Source organism: Euleptes europaea, chromosome 7 (assembly GCF_029931775.1).
Source record: "Euleptes europaea isolate rEulEur1 chromosome 7, rEulEur1.hap1, whole genome shotgun sequence".
Taxonomy (NCBI): Eukaryota; Metazoa; Chordata; class Lepidosauria; order Squamata; family Sphaerodactylidae; genus Euleptes; species Euleptes europaea.
In genome coordinates this window covers 44041316-44066697 of record NC_079318.1, presented here as the reverse complement: position 1 = coordinate 44066697, position 25382 = coordinate 44041316, and the positions used below count along the sequence as shown (strand labels likewise).

Genomic DNA, 25382 nt, shown 5'->3' with positions numbered 1-25382 from the left:
TCTGATTTTGCCACTTGTAAAATGGGAGCATGCATCTCTCCTTTCGTTACAGCAACATGTTTTATGTTTTGAATTGATCTGTGCTAGGAGAGAAGGCATGGCAGTGCTCAGAAACAAGCCTGTTAAATTTTCGGTTTGTATTGCCTAATTTCTGCTGATGGCCGTAGCAATATCACATATTGTGAATAGACTCATAGAGTTGGAAGTGACTATGAAGGTCATCTAGTCCAACCCCCTGCACAATGCAGAAAATTCATAATTACCTCCCCCCACACCCTACTCCATGACCAGAAGATGGCAAAAAAAAAAAAAAAAAAACCCTCCAGAATCCCTGGCCAACTTGGAGGAAAATTGCTTCCTGACCCCAAAGTGGCAATCGGCATTATCCTGGGCATGTAAGAAAGGGCCACGAGAGCCAAACACTGACTCAACCCTTCCTGCCCTCCCTCTTATGATCTGCCAAAGTTTACAGAATCAGCATTTACCCCAGTATAGCCAAAAGACATTTGAATAAATAAAAAATAATGTCCAAATCATAATTGGTATTTCCCCCTTGAAAATAGAGCTGACTTCCATGATATTTACTTTTAATAATCGTTGTTGTTGTTGTCATCATCACCATTTCTCCAGCAGGCTTATTTATGTGATTGTTTACTTATACCCCACCTTTTTCCTCAGCGGGGACCCAAAGTGGCTTATGTGGTTCTCCTCGCTTTCATTTTATCCTCACAATGAACGGGTTGGTTTGAGAGCGTGGGGCTGGCCCAAGGTCACCCAGCAAGCTCCCATGGCACCATGGAGACTTGAACCCGAGTTTCCCAGATCCCTAGCCTGACACTCTATCCACTCTAGCACACTTGCTCTCTGTGGTGCATAAACACTGTGGCCCATTATTAGCCCATCTTGTTAGGTTAGGCTGTCAGATGGTGACTTGTCAAAAGCCGTCCGTGGAGCTTCATGGCTGAGCCGAGATTTAAATCCCAGTTCTCCTTTGTCCAAACCCATCACTCAGTCCCCTTTCCCTTTGGGGAGGGGGAAAGGATTTATCATGTGGCATCTGTATTGTAACACTTTACGAGGCATTAATTATGCAGTCCGTGTCGGCTTTGTACATTTATAATGTTCATTCCCAAATCTGAAGCGCATTTACTTGCAAGCAGACTCCATCAATGTCAATGGAACTTCTTTCAAAGTGTGCTTCGGATGAGAGTGAAGATGGAGTGGCTTTGCTCAGGAACAGCCCCACTGCCTTCTTTGCTCCCACTTCTGCACTCACACACCCTCACTTGTCCTCTTCCAAAGGACGCGTTGTCTCTCTCTGTCATTCTTCCTCCCTCCCTCTCTGTCTCCCTCCCTTAGTGGTGACAGCGCCTTTCCCGCTTGAGATGTTTGATGAGTTGCAGCCAGCAGGATGGCAGCTCAGCCAGTATTTCCCTTGCAGCGCTGGGGAATGTAGCTCATGCTCAGAGCTGATGTGATGGATGAATGTGGATGCCATATGCAGCAGTGCCGTAGGAATTTCATTACACGGGTGCAGTGGCAGCGGCTGTAGCAGTATGGCCTGAACGAAGCAGAAAAGCAAAATGTCACTTGTGCTGACTTCTTTTATTTGCAATTTCTCTCTCTCTCTTTTATTTCAACCAATCAAATGGGGGTGTGCACAAAGGCTTGAAATGGGAGTTGGCTCAGTTATACCCATGCTCGTAGCTGAACTACGGTTTGCTTTTGTTACCAAGGCTCCTCCAGAAGTGGAGCAGGAGTTGCAGGAGATGGGGAGCAAGCTGTGAAGTTTTGAGGCTAGGAGCATAGAGGTAGGGCTACTGAGGGGAGCTCTTGTGGGGGGGACAAAATTCTGGTGGCCTATGGGGTTAGGCAAGAATTGGATCCAGCTGGGTTGGATCTGGGTGGTATGAGGGAATCCCACAAAGACTTTTCTGTAGGGGCTGGTGATGACTCTTGGCAGCAGTGTGCCCAGGACATGGATGAATTTAGGCAATGAAGAAGAGAAAACCATACAGGCTGTTTATTACAGGAGGCCCGTGTTATTCCATGCTGAGAGGGAGAATGTGGTCTGTTCCCATAACACTGGCATTCATGTACAGGATGGTCCCATTTAGCTAAAGTTTCCATTTAGCCATGTTCTCCAAACATGGGATGGGATGATTGCTGGAAAGTCTCCTGAGTGCAGGCAAGGGTAATGTAAAATGCCTTTGGCGATCCAGGCAAAAAGTTGGGATAGCTAGGCCTTCCTGCCCCCTGCAAGGAGTGTGCATTCAGCTAAGGATGAAACAGAACCCCCCCCCCCCGAAAAATACCTTTATGGTATTTTTCAGGGTTTACCGGTAAAAAAATGGCGGCAATAAAAGGGAGCCAAAAAAAGTTGATCCCGAATAATACTGAATTTTTTGGCATTATTCAGGGCCACTTTGGCCGCACCACCATTCCCACTCCCACTCTTCCCTCCCTGCCGCCATTTCCCCCCTCCCTCCCCTCTTCCCTTCCACTTTCCTGCTGGCTGAGTCAGATCGCCAGCGCCTGGTCTTTGCAGACGCCAGGCACTGGAAATCACAGATTCATGCTGCCTGCCGGCTCCCTCCTCCTCGTGGAGGTGGGAGATGGCAAGCAGTGGGGATCTGAACTCCTCAGTGGCACAGAACTGAACGCTGGGCTCTGAGCCACATATTTTTCAGGTTTGGATTTAATAAGCCCCCAATTTTTGAATTATTTGAAAAGCCAAATCTATTCTATTTGGTTTTCAGATTTTTTGAAAAATTCCAAGTTTATTAAACCTGAACTCAAAAAATACCAGGAACTCGAAAAAGCCCTAGTTATTACAAACCATTCCTCGCCTCCCCCAATTTATCTGACAAATGATAAACTGCAAATGAAGGATTCCTAAGCACAGATGTGAACTCCATGATGTGCAACAACTGAGAAGGCTTATGGCTGAAATCTCAGAAAGTCACTGCTGATCTCAATATACAGAGAATGGGAAGGGGCTGTGGTTCAGTGGTATCACGTCTGCTTTGTATACAGAAGGTCTCAGGTTCAGTTCCTCAACTTCTCCAGTTTTTTAAAAAAGGATCAGATAGAAGGTGATGTGAAAGACCTCCATCTGAGACTCTGGAGAGCTACTGCCAGTCAGAGTAGACAATACTGACTTTGTTAGACCAAAGGGGCTGACTCCGTATAAGGTAGCTTCAGTACTGTGCTCAATAGATCAATGATCTGGTTCAGTATAAAGCCAACACACCCCTTGAGTTATGTACACCTGTACAAAAGATGTTTCAGACTCAAGATGATCTTCTTATTACAGGACTTCTGGCTGATTGTGTCATACGGTTTGACTTAACACTGTCCTCTGGGAACAGAGTCGCCAAGTGGCTGATCTACAGCAGCCCTGAGGGCAGTGGCCTGCCAGGTTCTGTCTGTGCCATCAAGTCACTGGCCATTGGGGCCATGAGTACAGGCATGGGGAGAGCCAATGCAGCTGAAGTGTTGCCATAGGCAATCCAGCCTCCGATCACCATTTAGCTGTCTGGCCTTGGGGACGTCATTGCCTTGCTGTGATGCAGCTGTTGCAAGCTCCCTTGAGTGCTTCATGGGGCTGAAAAGTGGGTCATAAATGTAATACATTTCTTTCCACCTAACCTATCCTACCCTTTGTATTGAAGAAATCATAATGCTGTTTGTGTGTGTGGAGGGGTTCACAGTGCATAAGCGACTAGTCCTCTGTGAGCCTTAGGCAGCTTGACAGAGGCCGTTTGTGCGTTCCTGCATCTACTGCTGACAGTTGTGAGATTGTCACAGTGCTCATCTTACAGCTGCAGTTCAGCAACATGAGAACAGAGCTGATTAATTCAAACCACCACGTCACTCCAGCTTTTCAAATAGCTTTGTGGGAGGCAGTCAGCCAGGGTTCGCTGTGTTCACTTCAGCTGCTCTGCTCTCCTCGTAGTACCAGGCCTTTTGCTCCCTCACCCTACTCCTAGGGGTCTCCCCCGTCCTTTTAAAGCTAGAGTATTTATTTATTTATTTGTACCTCAAAAGGAGCTTCTAACATTGTCCTCCGATCCTCCTTTTTATCCTTACAAGCACAACTCTGTGAGGCAGTTTAGACTGAGAGTGTGTGACTAGCCCAGGATCACCCAGCAAGCTCCTGTGGGCAGAGTGGGGATTTGAACCTGGGGCTCACGAGTCCTCATCTGACTCTCTAACCCCTATACCACACTGGCTCTCCGTAGCTCCATGCTCCCCCTTCTCAGTAACAACACATTGCACTGTATTGGGGGCACTGAGCATGCCTTCTTTTTTGTGCTCGGTCTTGCTTCCTTCTAACTAGGAATCTAACCAGTTACTAAACTTGGTTTTAAAAAGATGGAAGCAACAGCTGGGGTTGCATACCTGCTGGAGTAGGAGAATGGAAGAGCAAGTGGAGCGATCTACTGCTCACCCAGAGACCCCAGGTGATCAGAAGAACAGCAGATCATTCTCCAGATCCCTGTTGGGTGGAATGAGAGAGGCCAACAGATCCCACGTGCTATCAGGTCACCATAGGCAGGCAGCTGGTGGTGAGAAAGGCTTTTACCTTAGACCTTGGAGATTTGCTGCCAGTCAGGAAAGGCAAATACTGAGCTAGACAGACCAGTTGTCTGACCTGATTCAAGGTGGTTTCATTATAGGTTCATACCTTAGCGCATTCAGGACATTGTCCTAGGTAGCATGTAAGCTACTGATGGTGTCTAACAACGATGCTTTCAGCTTCATTGCCAAATTCACATTTTCTACTGCCATGTTTTTGGCACCTGTGGTGTTAAGTGGAAGGGAGAGGTAGGTAGATGAAATAAAGGGAATGCGATTGTTAGATGCGCATGCATCCCTCTTCAAAAATGCTGTGTCGACACCTGTTGCTTTTGACACCTAGCTTTTCGTGTCAGTCAGCCAAACTGCTTAGGAAGGACAGGCGGTGATGATGATTGATTTTTATTTATTTATTTTGTGATTTATAACCTGCCCTCCCCGGCCGAAGCCAGGCTCAGGGCGGGTAACATCATATAAAATACATAATATAATCAAAAAGAAAATTTACCAAAAAAATCTAAATCCCAATTAAAACTTAAAAACTACAGATGGTGCCTAAATACTACTCATGTTGCTGGAGATAGGCGGCAGGTTACCCCCTCAGTTAAAATAATATAAAATAACATAAAAGGAGGGGGATAGAGAGGCCAGCAGATGTCATTCGGTGCTGTCCTCAACCATAGGCCTGGTGGAATAGCTGTGTATGTGTATGTAATGCGTATGTGCATTTATGTGATGTTTCTTTCCCTTCTCACACCCACAATTCAGGTATTCAAGAAAGGGGTAGTCTCTCAGATAAAGTTGTTCCCTGTCTTATTTCCAGACTTAAACCACATCCATCTTTCATGTCAGTTTCAATTAGAGTTTGCTGAACTGTATGAAATGTTTCTGCTGCCACCTTCAGGCTGGTGTCGGAAGGGCAACTAATTCACTCCGCTGCTGCTTCTCTCTCCTCCCCCCTCCCTTCAGTTAAAAAAAAGAAAGATGAATGGTCTTCTCTTAATTTTGTGGCTTGCAGGACTGGTCCATCTTTTTTCTTTAATGAACTTACACATTTCAAAGGCTACAAGAGCGACCGGCCCAAAATGTATCTGAATCAGCAACCGCTCCCCCCTCTTTCCATTCCCACTTTCCATTTTTCATTCAGCAAACAGCTGTTTAGCCAGATTTTTAACACATGGCAAGCTTCCAAGAAACCAAGTATATTTGTGTCTTTGTATGTGTAAGCAAGGGAGGGTGCAACGGAATGGTAAATTAACACAGACCATCAAACCCCAAAGACAGTTGAAGAAGAAAAAAAACCTCCCTGGCAGAGGACACGTGACCGTGACATTTCTCTCGGAGGGATATACGTGAGGTGACAGCCTCCTTTCCGCTTTGACAGTACTTGTGTAGCGGAACTTCATTTGCATACCATTCCTCCACTTGTAGAACTGGATCTCGAATGAGAAAGGCTCCTCGGCTTGAGGGGGACATTAATTGGGGTTCCACTGGGGTCTTCAGCCCTGGGAAGTCACTGCAAACAATTCTTCTGTAAAAATCCATTTCACTCTGTCTGCTTTGATGGAGATGGTTTGTTTGCCTCTTTGTCATGGGAAGAGCATCACATGCCAGTGAAGAAAATAAACTGGCGCAGGAGAAGGTGTGGGGGAGGGATAGGTTTGTAAATTTCAGGTGGAAAGCAGTGGCTTAAGTGAGAGGTGCTGGAAGAAGAAAAAGAAGAGTTGGTTTTTATACGCTGACTTTCTCTGACTTTAGGAAGAATCAAACCTGCTTACAATCATCTCCCCCTCCCCACAATAGACACCTTATGAGGTAGGTGGGGCTGAGAGAGCTCTAACAGAGCTGTGACTTGCCCAAGGTCATTCAGCTGGCTTCGTGTGTAGGAGTGGGGAAACAAATCCAGTTCACCAGATTAGAGTCTGCTGCTTGTGTGGAGGAGTGTGGAATCAAACCCGGTTCTCCAGATCAGAGCCCACCGCTCCAAACTACTGCTCTTAACCACTACACCACCCTGGAACTGAATCCTGCTCAAGAGCCACTGCTGGGAGCAACCCCCAGACCAAGATGCATGCGCTGCATGTGATACTGCATTAGTAGCCTGATGAATCTATGAACTGTAATGGCTAACAGAATGAGGTAGGAAGTTCCTGGCTTGAATCTCATTTTTGCCATGCCACTGTGGTTGGATTGGCCCTTGCATGTGGAAGAATCCAGGTTCAATCCCATGATCCCTTCCAGTTGCAGGGTCTCTGGTCCCAGGTGCTAGAAATACCTTTCCCCCCTGCCCGAAATCTTGAAGAATGTCTTCCAATCAGTGCAGATAATACAGAGCCAATAAACCAATGGTCTGACTAAGGCAGCTTCATATGTATTTAATTTATTTTTATTTATTTATTTAATTTATACGCTGCACCCTCTCCCCACAGAAGACTCAGTTTGGTGGCGTACATTTAAAAATACATTTGAAATAGAATAAATACAAATAAAATGGCGCAGAGTGGTAAGCTGCAGTACTGCAGTCCAATCTCTGCTCACGACCTGAGTTCGATCCCAACGAAAGTTGGTTTCAGGTAGCCGGCTCAAGGTTGACTCAGCCTTCCATCCTTCCAAGGTCAGTAAAATGAGTTTGCTGGGGGTAAAGGGAAGATGACTGGGGAAGGCACTGGCAAACCACCCCATAAACAAAGTCTGCCTAGAAAACAACGGGATGTGATGTCACCCCATGGGTCAGGAATGACCCAGTGCTTGCACAGGGGAGCTTTACCTTTACCTTTAAAATGGAAATAAAAGGAATAAAGAGAGCAATAAAGCCAATAAAGTCCAGAGGTACCAGCATGACATTTTGAGAATTTCAGAATCTGCTTGCCTCACTGGAACACAATCCTGCTTTGGTTGACTATTTGGCAACACTGTGGACACATGAAAGTGCATTCATGTGTGGAAAGGAGTGCGCTTGGCTGAAAAAAATCCAAGGCTGTGAGATGAGGGAGTCTGCAGTATCAGAAGGTGAGAGAATCACAAAGCAACTGCGTGTCACTCAGAAGGAAATGCCAGATTGCTCGACGCATGTATGGGTGAGTGCGTCTGTGTGCTGTCTTGTGTGTGTGTGTTTTTAACTCGGAGAGCTAATGCATCTCAAACCATTACCAATTTGTTTCAACCAAATAACTTTTCCCTAAAATGTAATTATCAAGCCCAAGGCATTTTTACAGAAAGAATCAATCTTCATCACCTGGAAACATGCATTTGCTAATGCCATGGTAATGAGCCAGTGGATGGCGATGTTCCACTTCCATCTGACAGCCTTTTTATTCGCTTCCTCTTTGAGGAGAGATGTTGGAGGTGGAACATTAAGTTGTATAGCACTGTAGGAATCCTGCCTGAAGGGAAAAGTGTCCATTGCCTCTCCTTGGCCATGATCGTTTATGAGAGGTTGCTGTACCAAATAACTGGGATACATTTTCTTTTCTGTTCTTTTCTGTATTGAAACTTGTTGGGGCATGCTCAAAGGCTCACGTCAGACTCACTTGCCTGTACGCCCTGGGTCTCGTAAAAGAAGTCAGTAGCATTTCATTAAAGGAATTCTTCTCATTCACCTCATTTAAGGATTAAATTAATCCGTTTGGAAACCTATTATTATGCTGTGTCGGCCAGTAAGCCGAGAAGAAGAGACCAGGGAGCTAGAGCAAGGAAGCTAAAGACACAGGCTCCAGAGGCTGTCTGGGTATCTGAAGTAGGACAGGGCTGCACATAGGTTCCTAAATAGGAACCTGAGGGAAGGGGTGGGCAGAGGAGGGGGGAATATGAGAAAGTAAGACAGGATAAGGTTGGAATGAACTCAAAGCAGAAACCAGAGGCAAAGACAGTTGACAGACAAAGATTTTAATTTTAAAAGTGTGTTGTTGTTTTTTTAAAGAAAGCAACCTAAGGGAAAGAAAGGTGGGGAAAGAACATGAGAAAATGCAGTGTCAATAAGAAAGTGGGCTCAAGAAAAGTTGAGTTTCTCTTTATAAGAATTAATAAATAGCAGTAAATATAGTATGGTATGTAAATGGTAGTAAAATTAACACTGTTGAATAATAAAGTTCATAGAATCATAGAGTTGGAAGGGACCACCAGAATCATCTAGTCCAACCCCCTGCACAATGCAGGAAATTCACAACTACCTCCCCCACACACCCCCAGTGACCCCTACTCCATGCCCAGAAGATGGCAAGTTTACAGATACCTACTCTAAAAAAAAAAAAATCCTTTCTGACGTTCAAAAGCCAGCCTACTGCAAGGAGATGACAGGAATTTGGAATTTCTCTCCTCTTTTTCTTTCACTTTCCCCTCTCTCACACTTAGTTCACCATACTGTTCATCCATTGAAGAAGACAATGGAGGATCTACAAGGTAACTAAGAGCAACACAAGGTGTTACTTTTTTCATGAGTTCACCACAGGTAATTACAGCCGTACTGCAGCTGCAAGTCTCCATGGAAAGTTGTGCATAAAAACAGATGGGACACCAGCGCAGGGGTGACGTGAGGCTCCTGCTTTCCCCACTGCACTGTTCCTGGCAGCCAAAACGGCCCCAGGAGAGGGTGTTATTTGCCCCTTCGGGAAGCTGTAAGTGCCATGTTCAACCTCATAACACCTGCCCCCACAGCCCTGGATTGTTTCAGCTGCTAAAAATGGTGTGGGGGAAGACAGGAGACCCCGACTGCTGTCCTAATCAGAATTGGGCCCATCTGTATCTTCTACACACAAGTTGCCACGAGAACTTGCAGCTGCAGTATGGTTGCAAGTCCCTGCGGTGAACGCATGAAAAAGTAACTTCTAATTTGGCCCCAAGACTCAGTGATAGACATCGGTTTGAACCTCTTGAATGTCGGCCAGAATAATGCAAGAGTAAATCCAGAAAGTCAGTGGCCTTTTATCCAGAAAGTCAGTGGTTTCCCTCGCGGTCACCCCTCGACTGCATTGGGGCTTTGTTTTGATTATGTAGGCCTTTCCTGACCGCTGGAAGTCGCCTCGCTCTTCCCGTGTGTTTTGCCCAAGTTTTCTAGATGCTGTTTTAGCCAGCATCCAGAAAACGTGGGGAGAGCAAGGTGACCTCTGGCGGTTGGGAAAGGCATGCATAATCAAAACAAAGCCCCAAAGCAGTGTGTGTGTGTGTGTGTGTGTGTGTGTGTGTGTGTGTGTGTGTGTTTGGGGGGGGAAGTGATCGCGAGGGAAAGAGCCTTGCATAAAAGGCCAGTGACTCAACTTTCTGCTGGGCAGCAGAATAGATTTGTGTGCGTATGAACAAGGTTTTCATTTAATTTTGAAAAAGGATTCAAGTTCCTTCTCTAATTTCTCTTTGCTTTTAGCATTATTTAATAATTCATTATTAAGAACCCATGTTTTACTCCTATTTTCCTTTGTGTTTAGCCATAAAAATATGGGGGTATGGTCAGCATATATAAAGTTACCTATTTCTGTTTCACATCCCATATTTGCCATAGGTTTTGAGATTAAGAACATATCAGTTCTAGATGCTGACTTATGAGCTGTTGAGTAAAAGGAGTATTCTGTTTCTGAATTGTGTATAAGTCTCCAAATATCAACTAACTGAAAATTAGTGATGGTCTTTTTCATCATATAGGTTAATGAAGTACTCTTGTTCTTATATCTCCCTATCCTCTTTTCACTTCTATCAGCTTTCAAATCCATAACAGCATTAAAGTCTCCACCCAAGATAAGATCGCCTTCTACTTCCTTTACAAAGACATCGTGTAATGTATTGAAAAATGTTTTTTTCTGTTGGTTTGGGGCATATATATTTGCTATTGTTACTTTCTTCCCCAATAATTCCCCAACTAACAATAAGAATCTACCGTCATCATCCACTACCTGTCTTTTGACTAAATATTTGGGAATTTACATATATAGCTACCCCTTTTGTTTTAGTATTACTAGGGGCAGAATATAGCTCCCCCAAATTCTGTTTCACCCTTAAATATTGCTTTTCTAATATGTGGGTTTCTTGTAAAAGAATAACATTTGCTTTTTCCTTACTTAACCTATAAAATATTTTTCCTTCTTTTGCATGGTTCGTTAAGTCCGTTTAAAGGACTTTTCTGTAGGGGCAGTGTTACGTAATCTATTACTGTGACCAGTGGGTTGTTTTTTTTTTGTACAAACAAATGGTGTGTTTGTGAGAGTACTCATATATAAGGTTGCGCAGTTTCTGCTTATGTCCCCCTTCCTCTGCAGATCCCCCACTAGTTCTGCACACACCCCAGCAATGCTTACAAATTGCATTTAAGTGCTTGGAGAGTAGATATTGTGTAGAGACAGAAGGAACAAAATGCTGAGTTTTAATTAGAAATGATTGCTATCATTGACCAGAAGTGATTTTATCATTCTAAACAGAGCGTTATTAAATTTCAAATCCCTGTCAGTTGCTAGGACTGTGTTTTTGTTGGCAGTCGTCTTGAGCCCAGTTTTGCTGGGGGAAGGCGGAGTATAAATTGAAGAGAATAAAAAATATCATAAAATGCCGGCGTGACAGATCGAAGGGAGACTTGGATTTTTCAGGGAAATTATGTTTTGTCAGAAATTTGTGGTCTTGTGGTAAAATTTGTGGTCTTATTTTAGGCTTGTGGTAAAAGTTCAAAGCAACAGGAATTTATAACAGAAAGGCAGGATGAGGATTCAGGCAGGTAAACTTGGATTTCAGAAAGGTATTGGGATATTCCAAAAACAAACAGAGAGTAGGCACTTCACCACAATTATATATATTTACACAAGAGAGGTTTGGTTCTTCTAGGTGGTATGGCTAAATTCACTTCAGGATGCTAGAACTTTGTTTTCACCGAGAGGCTTATTTTTGTCAGTCTCTTGTTTATATTTTACTTGAGTTGGCTTTAAAACACACCCCATTTTCCATTTCTGCAGTAAGGAACCACACAGCATTCTTCACCAGTTTAACACCTAAACTGGACTGGGATTACTCAGGACTCTAGAGACTAATTTTCCTCAACCTTACTTGGGGATCACTCAATACACCTGACATGACCTCCCTCTCCCTGGTTTTTGATAACTGTCTTTTTCTGCAGAGCTATCTCCCAATGTCAAAACCCAGATGCACTCTATTCACTCAGAGTTAACATCCTTTAATGGCCCAGATGCTGATTCTGTATTAATCAAACAACTTAAAATTGTGTTCCTCTGTGTTTCACTCCTAATCCTCACACAGCTGCCACTAGCTTCTCAGAGCTGTCTGTCCTGAACTCTGGAGCTGAACTGAATCTCTCATTGAGCCACTCCTAGGACTCCCTTTAGCTGTCAATCAGCTGCCTCTAAGGCAAGAACAGCTTCCTGGTTTCTATTGCCTTCTTCACAGCAGGTTATATCCATTCTCAAGCATGAAGCTCAAGTCTTTTGTATGGTTTATCAGCTACATTATATACTAAGGCTGAGCTGAAAACTGCTTACAGAATCATGTGAGGTTTTGGGGTGACTGTCAAAAATCCGTCCTGTTTTAGCTTATTTTTGATACTTATAAACATGTTGATCTTTTTTCATTGCTACACAGTACCCTTTTCTCCCTCCAGCTACTATTTGTGTCTCTCAGTGCCAATTCTCTTATTCTTAATCCTTGATGTCTTGTACCATCTTTTGCCACACTGCCACACAATCTGATTGACTGTGGTTATTCACATGATTTTGTCTTTGATATCCTCAGTATACATACAAAGTCCCTTAAAAAAATCACATGAGTTGCCACATCCAATTTGATTAACAGCATTGAGGTCAAGTGAGACCAGGCACAGTGAGGGCAAAAGAGGGGAATGGCATAGGGAACAAAGAAATCAGCACAACAACATGTGCTAAGCATCGAAACAATAAGAATATTTGATGAGGGGCATGGCTGCCTGGGTACCTTCATGGGGCCCCATTGGGTACTCCGAACAGCCTGGCCGACGGAACCGCTGGGTTGGAAAGGGTGCTGAGATGCCATTGGGAGTGTAGGGCCCACTCCAGCTGGCTGCAGTGTCAAAAGAGGGCTGGGGTCTGAGGAAGGGGACCAGTAGGCAGTGGAGGTAGCAAGAGGGCCATGGGTAGGCTTGCCAAGCCCCATAGCTCCACCAGCGGGAGCTTTCTGGGGCCGTGGCTGACGTATGTGTGCACCCCACATGACACACCGTCACTTCCGGGTAAACCCGGAAGTGACATGGACCCTCTAGCAATCTCGGGCAAAACTCTATGGTTTCCATAGAGTTTTCTCCAAGATTCCCAGAGCGTCCGTGTCACTTTCGGGTTTACCTGAAAGTGACACGTGCGCGCGTGTGTCCGTGCATGCCCGCAGTGCCCACTGGCCATCAGCTGGCCGGTGGGCATTCTGGTGGATTAGCAGAATTTTACCCGCCACCACCGGGCACTTGGCAATCCTAGCCATGTGGCTGGGGTGGAGGAGCCAAGCCGGGCAAGGTCTGGACGGGGCAGGACGGGTATGGCTCAGCTGGTGACAGCCCTGGGAAGCTGTGAGTTTAGGCCAAGGTGGCAGGGGCTGGGTGGAGCCCCTGAAAGATGATGGGGCACCTGCTTCATTTCAGGAAGCCCAGGAGGCAGCAGCTCTGTACCTGAAGGACCCGGAGGTTGGTGGGGAAGAGGCCTGGGAAGAGTGGGCACTGGTAGGCAGGCTAAAGGCCAACGACAGGCCTCCAAGTAGGGTTGCCAACTTCCAGGTACTAGCTGGAGATCTCCAGCTATTACAACTGATCTCCAGCTGATAGATACCAGTTCACCTGGAGAAAATGGCCAATTTGGCAATTGGACTATGGCATTGAAGTCCCTCCCCTCCCCAACCCTCCCCTCCTCAGGCTCCACCCCAGAAACCTCCCACCAGTGGCAAAGAGGGACCTCTAAGTCCAGGAACTGAAAGAGAGATCAGCTGGAGAAGCCAGTTCCTGGAATAGAGGGACCACAGCAAGCCTCTTTTTATGTTCAGGTTGTAAAATAATATAACCTTTTAATTAAAAAATAAATAAAAAGAAGGCACCTCCCAAAAATAGTCCGATGAAAACTGAACATATACATTACCCTCTAGGAGACATTTATTTATTTCCCTCATTTATACTCCAGTTTTCACATTCAGGCACTTAAGCAGGAAGCAAACAGTAAATAGGCTATTTCTAGGCACTAAGAAATTATTGTGTCCCTGAGGAGATACTTTAGCTGGGAATGAAAATTTTATTCCTATCTCTGTGATCCCTAGTGGCTTCCCAGCATAGGTTGTAGGGTTGCCAACCTCCAGGTAGTAGCTAGAGATCTCCTGCTATTACAACTGATCTCCAGCCGATAGAGATCAGTTCACCTGGAGAAAACGGCTGCTTTGGCAATTGGACTCTATGGCATTGAAGTCTCTCCCCTCCCCAAACTTCACCCTCCTTAGGCTCTGCCCCCAAAACCTCCTGCCGGTGGGGAAGAGGGACCCAGCAACCCTACTACATTGGCAACTTTTAAACTGGTCCCTCTAGCTGTGCTTTTTAGTTTCATCTGCAGCAATGATCAAAAAATGATATTTAGCTCTATTCAGTGAAAAGTTTCAGCTCCCATTTCTTCACAATAAACCTCTATTAAAGGAGCAGGACATTCCCCCCCCTCCCTGGCCAGTTGGCAACGTTATCCCAACCTCCTCTCTCTAGTAGCAACAACAAGCAAGTTAATTTACAGTAGTTTACAGTGTTCAGCAAAAACCAGCTGGTGGAAGTCTCTGTCTCTCAATATATTCCACAAGATCTCCTTGTCAGAGTAAAATTCCATAAAAACCTCCTTGTCAGTAATAAAATTTTTGGGAATAGTCTAATCTCCAGACTCCAAATGGGCACACAGCCTAAGTGAAGATTATCTACCGTAGATACAGTTGAGGATGGAGCCAAAACAACAAGCACACGGATGCTGTTATGAGTTCGGAACAGCCAAAAGTTGCTCTGACAGCTTTACAAGAGGAGTTAATAAGAATTAAAAGCAAAGTAGTGGGAGAGCCTCAGAGCAATGCTGCTGATCCATCCACCATCTTGGAAACTCCTATCACGTCTCTGTAGTAGCAAACTCCATGACCAAGTGCCTATCAGCAGCAAAACAGGGTCATTCATAGACAAAGATTCCTGAATGCTTGGGAGACTCCTAGATACATAGAAAAATATTGTTTATCAAATTAAGAAGAAGAAAAAACACACACCCCAACCAATAGTCTTTCAGGACTAGGCATTTTAATGGCCTGTCAGAACATACAGACTATTGGGAATAGTTGAGCATCAGTTGGGGGTGGGGGGGACAGAGATGGATAGGGTTGCCAACTCTGGGTTGGGAAATACCGTGATTTTTTGGGGTGGAGACTGAGGAGGGGAGGGTTTGGGGAGGGGAGGGGAGGGACTTCAATGCCATAGTCCAATTGCCGAAGTGGCCATTTTCTTCACGGGATCTGATCTCTATCAGCTGGAGATCGGGTGTAACAGCAGGAGATCTCCAGCTAGTACCTGGAGGTTGGCAGCCCTAGTAGAATTCCTTGTTTTGTTCTCAAGTATCATCATTGTTTAAATGTATTTTGGCTAGGGGTCTCAAAAGCAAGAAATGGCCTGGGTAGGATTGCCGGCCATAGAGTCCAAATACCAAAGCGGCCATTTTCTCCAGGGAAACTGACCTCTGTCACCTGGAGATCAGTTGTAATAGCGGGAGATCTCCAGCCACCACCTGGACATTGGAAATTAGTACAGGAGCGAGAAATAATTGTTCAAATGTGCAAAAAAAGTGATTTATAAACTACTTATGAACAAACACATATACAAGACCTACAAACACATATACAAGACCTACAAACAGACAATTATCCAAAGTGACTATAGTGCAGTGCAAACAGTATTTTTAACAAGTCTCTTGAAAGAATACAAAAAATATTATTGAGATGCAATATGATGTAATCTTTTTAAGTCCAGAAATATGATGAGGATATGGCCGTTTCAAATTCATAGTTCTTCATCAGTCCTTCAATCAATATTCTTAAGACACTTTTACATATGCATCAATAGGTTGCAAGTTGCATTCCAGCATACATCAAGTAGTTGTAGGTTGATTCAAATGTCCCCAACAGGGTAAGGATACATAGTGTAGCAGATCAGTACAGAGGTGCCTATTTTCTCTCCACCACCTGGACATTGGCAACCGTAGGCCTAGGCCTCTGTGAAAGAGGACCTGGGCAGCAAGATTTTCTTGGAGACAGAGTGGAGGTCAGGAGACATGAAGATCTGAGTTAGCCAGTGAGAGAAGGTAACTTGTTCTTGCCCACAGAATCTCCCCCCTCCCAAGTATCTTCCTTTTGGGCATATTTAATTGAGAGATGCCAGCATTCCTGGGAATTAAGTTTCCTGTCCAAGTGCCAAAGTCCAGTTTGTGGGTCATCGTTGGCTTCTGAGCAACTGCACTCATGAAGAAAATATGAAAACCAGAGAATGATCACTTCGACCCAGTCTGGTGTGTTTAAAACCCTGTCCAGTCCCTGTTTAAGAATACCTTTCTCCTCTGTCAGAACTTGGGTTGCCAAGGCCCCCTGGCTACCGTCAGGGGATAGGGGATAGTGTTGCCAGATCCAGGTAGGGAAACTCCTGGAGATCAGGGGATGGAGCTTGGGCAAGACAAGGACCTCAGGAGGGTGCAATGCCGTAAGTCCACTCTCTAAAGCATCCATTTTCTCCAGGGGAACTGATCTGTGTTATCTGGAGATGCGCTGTAATTCCAGGGGATTCCCCGGTCCCGCCGAGAGGCTGGCATCCCTAGTCAAAACTGATTTGCAAAACTAGGATCATATTCCTCCTTCTGCATATCTCCCTCAGCATGCCTTAGAAAGCAAATTGAGGCGGGGGAAGCTTGAAGTTTAATCTGTAACTGGAGTTTGGTTTTTGTTTTGTTTTTAAGACAAGGGAAAATAAAGGACCATCCAGGGCTGTCAGAATCTCCCCTCATCTAGATATTTTGTTCATGTACTCTCTCTACCCGTGACAAGTTGTTAATTGAGCTGCAAGAAACAAATATTGAAATTATCTTTCACTGTTTTTTCCATGCTGGAAAAATCATAGCCATTTTGATATAAGTGATTTTATACTATGTAATTTTCTCTTCCTTCCCTTATGATTGCTTTTTATGGGTTGCAATCTGGTTCTTTCTTTGGCCTCTCTGTCATCGCTTCGCCGTTGACATTCAGCAGCCATTATTAAGGGAGCAGCTTCCAAATAGAAGAATTTGCTTAGAAGGTGATGTTAAATTATTCAGCAAAAGTATTTGTAATGTTCTCAGCAATAAAAATAACACCCCCACTTTCTATGCAGAGCAGTTGCTTAGGAATGAGTTCAGAGTTGGTGAAAAGTTGATTAACCCCGGAAACTGTGACATTATAGCTTATTCGCATACTCAACTTTACTGTTTTTACTTGCTGTTTTTCTTCAGACAGTATTTCCAGTGGGCTAATTCTTACATTACCATAACATTACTGGAGCTGCTTTTGCATAGCTGGATTCCACGGTCCTCAGTAATGCTTCTAGAAAAGAGCCACATGGGTCAGGCAAATGGCATCCTCCCTGTAGAAGTTTCTAAAGGAGCCTACCAATCAGTAATGCAGAAGAGGCTTTCACTTTACGGCAGTAACATCAGTTGGCCCAGCAGGACTTGCATCGAATCCTCTGACAACTTTGCTAGCGTGATTAATTAAAAATTAAATTGACACTAGAGTTGCCAGCTCTGAGTTAGGAAATACCTGGAGATTTTTGGGGCAGAGTCTGAGGAGGGCTGAGTTTGGGAAGGGGAGGGACCCCTCTCTTCTGGTGACTCTTGTATTTTCATAACGTAACCAAAGTACAATAGCCTCAGTTTAGCTTCTAGCGAGACACTGTCCTTCAGTGTTACTCCTCTGAAGATGCCTGCCACAGCTGCTGGCGAAACGTTAGGAAAGAAAGTACCAAGACCACTGTCACACAGCCCGGATAACCTACAAGAACCAATGAACTCTGACCGTGAAAGCCTTCGACAATACTTCTAGGGAGAGGTCAAGCTTGATTTGATGTAGAACCCACTTGTTTGTCTTTTTGATGGTCCATGGTATCTCCTCCAACACCACATTTCAAAGGAATCTCTTTTCTTCCTGTCAGCTTTCTTCATTGTCCAATTTTCACACCTATACATAGTAATAGGGAATACTGTGATATGAATTAACTTGATCTTGGTTGCCAGTGACACATCCTTATATTTAAGAATCTTTTCTAGCTCCTTTATGGCTGCCCTTCCCAGTCTCCATCTCCTTCTGATTTCTTGCTTGCAGTCTCCCTTTTGGTTGATGATGGAGCCAAGGCACAGAAAGTCTTGAACAATTTCAGTTTCCTCATTGTCCATCTTAAAGTTCAGTAATTCCCCAGTAGTCATTACTTTTGTCTTCTTGATGTTCAACTGTAGTATTGCTTTGGCATTTTCTCCTTTAACTTTCAGCAGTAGTCATTTCAAGTCTTCACTATTTTCTGCCGGTAATGTGGTATCATTGGCATATCTCAAATTGTTAATGTTCCTCCCCCCACCATTTTCACTCTACCTTCATCTAAATCTAATCCACCTTTCCTTATGTTATGTTCTGCATATAGATTGAAGAGATAGGGAGATAAAATACATCCATGTCTAACACCTTTGCCAATTGGAAACCATTCTATTTCTCCATATTCTGCCCTAACAATAGCCTCTTGTCCAGAGTACAGGTCGTGCATCAAAACAATCAGATGCTGTGGCACACCCATAAAACCAGCCATAGCTTTTCATGATCCCCATAATGTTTCCGAGAAGAATCTATGGACTGTTTCCTCTGTTGGTACCGATTAGGCTGTGAAAGAGAAAAATACATCTCCTTACAATACAGTTCAGAATTGGTGGTGGTGGAAAGTTCTGTCAATTCGCAGCCAACTTATGACAGCCCCATAGAGTTTTCAAGAAAAGAGACTAACAGAGGTGGTTTGCCATTGCCTTCCTCTGCGTAGAGACGCTGGACTTACTTGGAGGTCTCCCATCCAAATACTAACCAGGGCCAACCATGCTTAGCTTCTGTGATCTAAAAATGTTATCTGAGGGGAATATCCCACTTTCCCCAAATAAAAAATACAGCACTTTAAGCATAATGCCCACACAGTAGAAACACATCATGAGGGTCCTTGGAAAACTAAATTGCTTTAATTGTTGTTACCAGGATCCAGTCCATGTGGTGAGTCCCGTTATTGACATCATCAATTTGGATACTTTTGCTTATGTGGCAGCTTCTTCAGACCTGAGAGGAGGTGAGCCTGAAAACAACTTGCATGTGGCCAGGTGACTTTTCCAAGAGCACTACTTAAAATATTGTAAGAGAAATAAGAAATCCTGAAGGAAGGGCACAGTTCAGATATTACCTGATGAGATCTACTTAAATTTCAGGAGAGTTTTTATGTTCTTGGAATTTTGATTTTCTTAGGTTACCGAAAAATCAATTTTGTTGCTAATTGATTAAGCTCCCCTTGGAATCCAGCATTATATTTCAATGGCTATTAATAATTTCTTCAACAGATAGTGAGGCCTATGACAAAGCAGAGGTAGAGGATGAATAAATCAATTACATTTTGTGAGCCAGCATGTCACAAATCTTTCTCTTCAGATAAATATGGACCAATAGGAAGATGGAAAAGAAACCATTAACCAGATATTAAAATAGTAACTCTTAATTGTTAACTCATCTCAGGGTTTAGAATCATCTTCTAAATAGACTAACAGTCGTAAGAACTGGATGATTTGAATTATTATATGCTGAGTCATGATTTTAATAGCTACTTCTAGCTTTTCTATACCTGTTGTTGCTTTGTATTTAGGATTTGATTGGAGCCTACATTTTAAATGGGAACAACTTTCTCCAGAGCAGAAGGCAAAGCGAACTGACCCTACGGAGCCCATCAAGTAAGTGACAGGAATGAGGAAGATGAAAAGAAAGGTGACATGGAGGTGTCTTGAAAGAACTGCAGGAGTACCAACAAAATTCTTCACTTTCACACATATGGGATAAATATGCCTGACCAAAAACCAGTAAAATCAGAGAGACTTCACTTGATTACAAAATAAAAGCAAATGCTTATCTGTTTTTTTTTTAAAAAATAGTCCATGGCAACTAGGTTTATTACTAACCAGAAAGGAAGAAAATATATACTATCATGATCTGATGAATGCAGGGTAACTGAGAGGTTAACTTATGGGTCCCAGTTGGTGGGAAGAAGAAGAGTTGGTTTTTATACTTTGATTTTCTCTACTAAACTGGCTTACAATCACCTTCCCTTCCTCTCCCCACAGCAGACACTTCGTGAGGTAGGTGAGGCTGAGAGAGTTTAGAGAGAACTGTGACTAGTCCAAGGACACCCAGCAGGCTTCATGTAGAGAAGCAGGGAAACAAACCCCAGATTAGAGTCCACCACTCTTAACCACTACACCACTCTGGCTCTCCAACTCCACACCCTAGAATGGAAATCGATGACTACAACCTTCAGTATACTCTGACCTCCCAGACCAGATTTATTCAGATCTGCGGAGATTTATGACTTTTATGATGAAGTCATTGTTGCCTAACATGCTTCCTCCAAGGTATAAAATTAATTATTCCAATTTGATTCTACTCTATGTACCCTTTCCCTCCCCCCACCACCACTGCTGCACAAGCCCCAGAGGGTCAGAATTCTCCATTTTATGAAAGTCTAGCTAATGGGCTTTTAATTGGCTGCATCTGGGGTGTGTGATAGGACAAGAAGCACCCTTACACTTCATGCAGCTAGTACTGAACACAGGATACTCTTTTGGAGAGACCTCTGTTTCCAATCTAACATGGCTGTAATAGCAAATGGTATCTTGGAGGTCATTCTCCTGAGTGGATTCAATAGGGCCTACAAACATGACAAGGTCCAAGCGAAAGGTTCTAAGAATAGTAGTGTTGGAAATTATCAAAAGGCCGTTGTCCAGACTTTCATCCTCAGCTGCAGAACATCTCCCATCAATGTCTCAGACCTCCACCACCCTGGAGTGGCACATGTATCTCTTCTTAGAGCATGGGCATGAATAGTGCAGAAGTGAGGAGCAACCTCTTGCATATCCCCCCATAAAAATATGTTCATGTGAATGTGTGCATGTTCACATATGAACGCAACCTGAGACACACTGCTGGTTACCAATGCATTCAGAAACCAACCAGAAACATTTTAGCCAGGCAAGCGGTACAATACTGCTGAAATTCTGTCTAGAGCTCAGAACTCGGGAAAAGATTCAGAGACTTCTGCAACGTTTCTTTTCTTTCTTCATGCTAACTGAGCCGGTTTGCTCATGGCACGTCCACACTCTTGCTTTATCACGGTGCATCGTCCTCCTCAGGACTCAACCTCTTCAAGACATGAACCAGGGTGCTGAGAATAAAGTATGCCCCCATGCAGCGAAGGGCTGTGCTTGGAACGCAGTCTCCTTCGCATACCCATCCCACTCAGTGCCACTTCTTTGCTTTTGTTCTCATCTGATCAGAAGGAAAACAGGGGGGAAAAATAACTGTATTAAACCCAGATCCAGCTGATTACAAAAAGCTTCTTAAAAGCTCTTTCTTTGTGTGTCTGAATAGGTATGACTTCCCCCTTCCCCTTGAGATGGTGCTTCTAGCAGGATAAAACTAGGTACAGAGCCCCGACTAAATAATGTCATGTAAATAACCCCCAAGTGCTAAATGCATTTTTGGTGTAGAAGCCTGCAATCAGGGCTGTGAACTTCGAGCTCGTAGGAGTTGGGCTGACGAGTGCTTTAGACGCTCATTATGTTCCAGGGGAGAGTTATGACTGACAGAAAAATACCAAGGGTTGTTTGAGGCTTTACTGGTCTAGAGAACAAGAGAGAGACAATTTCTGAGTGTAAGTATTAGACAACCTAAAAGGAATTATCTCAATCTTTTCTGTCTCAGAAGAAAAAATATTGTTATGTTTGGCTACTTTGATTAGTATTAATAGGCACGTCGCCGTTGGATTCCCTGACAATCTGGATGGGTGATGATGGACTTAACAAACAGCTGAATGTCCCTGATGGCTGCAGTCTTTGATACCCATCAGATTTGAGGGGAGGGACAGAGAGACAGCCAGAAGGAGTGTTTGGTGTTTCAATTTAGATGTACAGACCTGGGGGCTTTAAAGGGGTACATCCTGGTATGTGTCTGGGTATCTAGGTGGGAACAATGGCTGCATGGTGTAGTGATTAAGAGCAGTAGTTTGGAGCGGTGGACTCTGATCTGGAGAGCCGGGTTTGATTCCCCACTACTCCACATGAGCGGCAGAGGTTAATTTGTTTCCCCATTCCTAAACACGAAGCCAGCTGGGTGACCTTGGGCAAGTTACAGCTCTCTTAGAGCTCTCTCAGCTCTACCTCACAGGGTGTCTGTTGTGGGGAGGGGAAGGTAAGGTGATTGTAAGCCAGTTTAAGTCTCCCTTAAGTGGTAGAGAAAGTCTGCATATAAAAACCAACTCTTCTTCTTCTTCTTTGGAATTTTAGAGCAGCGTCAGTGGCAATCTAGCGCCTTCTACCTTCTCTTAACTATGCCTGTATATTAGTAAATGACAACGACACCGTAGGTTTCTATTGCCTTGTCTTACAGTACAGTCCTAAGCAGAATTCTACCCTTCTAAGCCCATTGGCTCAGGTAGCCTAAGAAGGGTGTAACTCTGCTTGGGACTGCACCCTCTCTCTTTTGCTCTTGTCCTATAGAAACTAAGCCTTATAGCACTGCCCCTGGATTTCATACCTCTCCTGAAAATTGGGAGCTCATAACAAATGTTCTTGGAGAGATGCTGTGGAACTCTCTGCCCCAGGATGTGTTGATGGCTGTCCATTTGGAAGGCTTTAAGAGGGGAGTGGACATGTTCATGGAGGATAGGATTATCCATGGCTACTAATCAAAATGAATACTAGTCATGATGCATATCTATTCTTCACAGTATCAGAGAAGCATGCCTTTTATATTAGGTGCTGTGGAACAGGGGCAGGATGCTGCTGCAGAGTTGTTTGTGAGCTTCCTACAAGCACCTGGTTGGCCACTGTGTGAACAGACTGCTGGACTTGATGGGCCTTGGTCTGATGCAGCATGGCTTTTCTTATGTTCTTATGTTCTAAGCACTTCTGCCCCTTTTGTTGGCATCTGTCCTAATGGAGCATAGGACAAAAAGGAAGGATTGTTTGGATAGTAGGGTCATTTGTTTAACATAACATAAGAACATAGAACATAAGAACATAAGAAAGGCCCTGCTGGATCAGACCAAGGCCCATCAAGTCCAGCAGTCTGTTCACAGTCCTAGGTGCCTCTAGGAAGCCACAAACAAGACGACTGCAGCAGCACCATCCTGCCTGTGTTCCACCGCACCCAATATAATAGGCATGTTTAAACCCATTCATATCCTATCTTTCGTGCAAGTTGAGAGCTGCTGATAATCAATTAAAGGGAAAAATAGGAGATGGGAAGTTGCCCTCTTCAGGCCTACAATTATGTACAGAATCCTGGAAGGGAGTATAGTTCAAAATTGTTTGTTTTCTGCAGGCTACATAGTTCAAAGTGCAAGGCTCCTTGAAGACTAATATAACAATCTGGGAGTTAAAGACCTACATGTGTTATTTAGATATCAGAAATGCAGGTGTTTTAGAAAATATTATTTGAATTGCTAATATTTCTGTATCACATCTGAGCAACTTTCTTTCTTCTTTCCTTCCAAACCATGCAGGACTCCTATCATTGCAGGGGGACTTTTTGTGATTGACAAGGCCTGGTTCAACCATCTTGGAAAATATGACCCTGCCATGGATATCTGGGGTGGAGAGAACTTTGGTGAGTCATTGTCACTCTACATCCATGAGCAAGTTTTCTTTTGAAGATTTGAGATGGAGGGGTGGGGGATGTCTATTAGCATTCTGTTGACAGAGCTAAATGCCCACCATTCAAGAAGTCCCACTGTTTATTTGACATAATCTAGCCAAACAGGGACAGATTCAGTGCCTTTATGAAAGTGCTACCAACATTCTGAAGCCCCCACCTGTCTTTTCCATCTCTTCCAGCATCCCCTTCGTGATGTGTTGACATATATACTATAATCTCCTCATGCATTATCAACTTTGCATTTTCTAAGAGGACAAAAAGGGCAGGCAGGCAATCTGTTCACAAAAAAAGACACTCTCTGAGTGAAGAAAATCTCGTATACACAGATCTGATGCAACATCGGCCACTGAAGGCGTATTAGAAGAGAGAAATGGGCCGTATCAGAGTTAATTCCAAAGGTCTGGTAGGGATTTCCTTTGGGACCTCTCTAATTAGTACAGTGTATTGTATTATTGTGTCACCAAGCAGAGACTGAAGTAGCTGTTCATCTGGGGGATGACTTTATGGTGGCCATGGGAAAGACTATTACTTGGGTAGAGTTAAAGCATCTGTTATGGGTTCTCAATGTTTTATCCTATTCTAGGAGACTGGTGCATACTTATTTTTAACCCCTGGATGATTATATGTGCGAGCAGTAAATCTAGGCAATGCCGCAACTGAATACTGGGTGGGTGGTACTTGTGCATGATCTTCCACATGTAAATGGTGCCACCCATCCATGTGTTCCCTTGCACCAGATTTACAGGTCATCCGTTAATTGGCTCTGGAAAGGCCCCTTGCTTTGCAGATTCATGAATGAGCCTTATGCCAAGTAAAGGTATCCTTGGGGCAAAAAATTGGGGAGGGGCTCCGTGTAAAGCATCTGCTTGGCATGCAGAAGGTCCCAGGTTCAATCCCCAGCATCTCCAATTAAAGGGACTAGGCAAGTAGGTGGTGTGAAAGACTTCTGCCTGAGACTCTGGAGAGCTGCTGCCAGTCTGAGTAGACAATACTGACTTTGATGGGCCAAGGGTCTGATTCAGTATAAGGCAGCTTCATGTGTGTGTTCTCTGTGTTATGCCAGGGCTAGGAGAAGGGTTCTTTGGGGGGTGGGGAGAAGAAGGCTTAATGCTACCATTATCAGTAATGGGTCCTTTTGCTGATTTTGGCTGCCCTTGATATGTCCTGGATAACTCAGAAATAAAAATGACCTATGACAAAGGCAACCATGTTCTGGCGGTTCCAAAATAAAACAAAAGTCCAGTGTCACCTTAATGACTAACAACATTTATTTCAGTCTGAGCTTTTGTTCAGATATGTGAAGAGAAAATCATTTGGGGGATTCTTAAAGGGAAAATTACAGATGGAGGGAAAGGAGAAGTCGAAGCAGAGCGTGGTTTGGTATGAATCGTGTCATAAGCCTTTCAGACCTCGTTCTCTGCACAAGGCCAGCGTGCCATGCTTCTGTACTGCAGGCAGCTCTCGGACGTCCTCGCAGGAGGCCTAAGAAGTGATGTTACCCTTTCCTGTTCAAAGATTCACTCCACCTTGGCTGTTTCTCCCTTTTTTAAAAAAAATATTTGTGACTGTAACAAGACTGTAAATCTGAGGGAGTTGTCTGCAGCCTTGAAAGAGGGAGGGAGGCGCTGAGATGTCAGGGAGACGGATCTTAAGCTGCCTTTAATACTTCAACACCTCTAGGGAATGTGGCTAGCAAGGAAAAATAATCCTGTGTCTTAGCAAATGTAGCAGCTTTGCCAGTGATCCATGGAAACAGATGCTCCCGCTTTACAATAATCCCATCCATTGTCTGACATTGTTGTTTTTCTCCTGGAAGCCTTTTATCATAGTGTGTGTATATA

The 25382-nt window shown here is 44.0% G+C and overlaps 1 protein-coding gene across 1 annotated transcript in view; it reads left to right on the top strand.

Annotated features, from left to right (window-relative positions):
- GALNT14 (polypeptide N-acetylgalactosaminyltransferase 14) overlaps nucleotides 1–25382 on the top strand; it is a 275068-nt gene that overhangs the window by 224273 nt on the left and 25413 nt on the right. The window contains exons 7-9 of the mRNA XM_056852619.1: nucleotides 18829–18916; nucleotides 19481–19565; nucleotides 23390–23493. Coding sequence (XP_056708597.1) covers nucleotides 18829–18916; nucleotides 19481–19565; nucleotides 23390–23493 — 277 coding nt within the window. The remainder of the gene's footprint in view (nucleotides 1–18828; nucleotides 18917–19480; nucleotides 19566–23389; nucleotides 23494–25382) is intronic.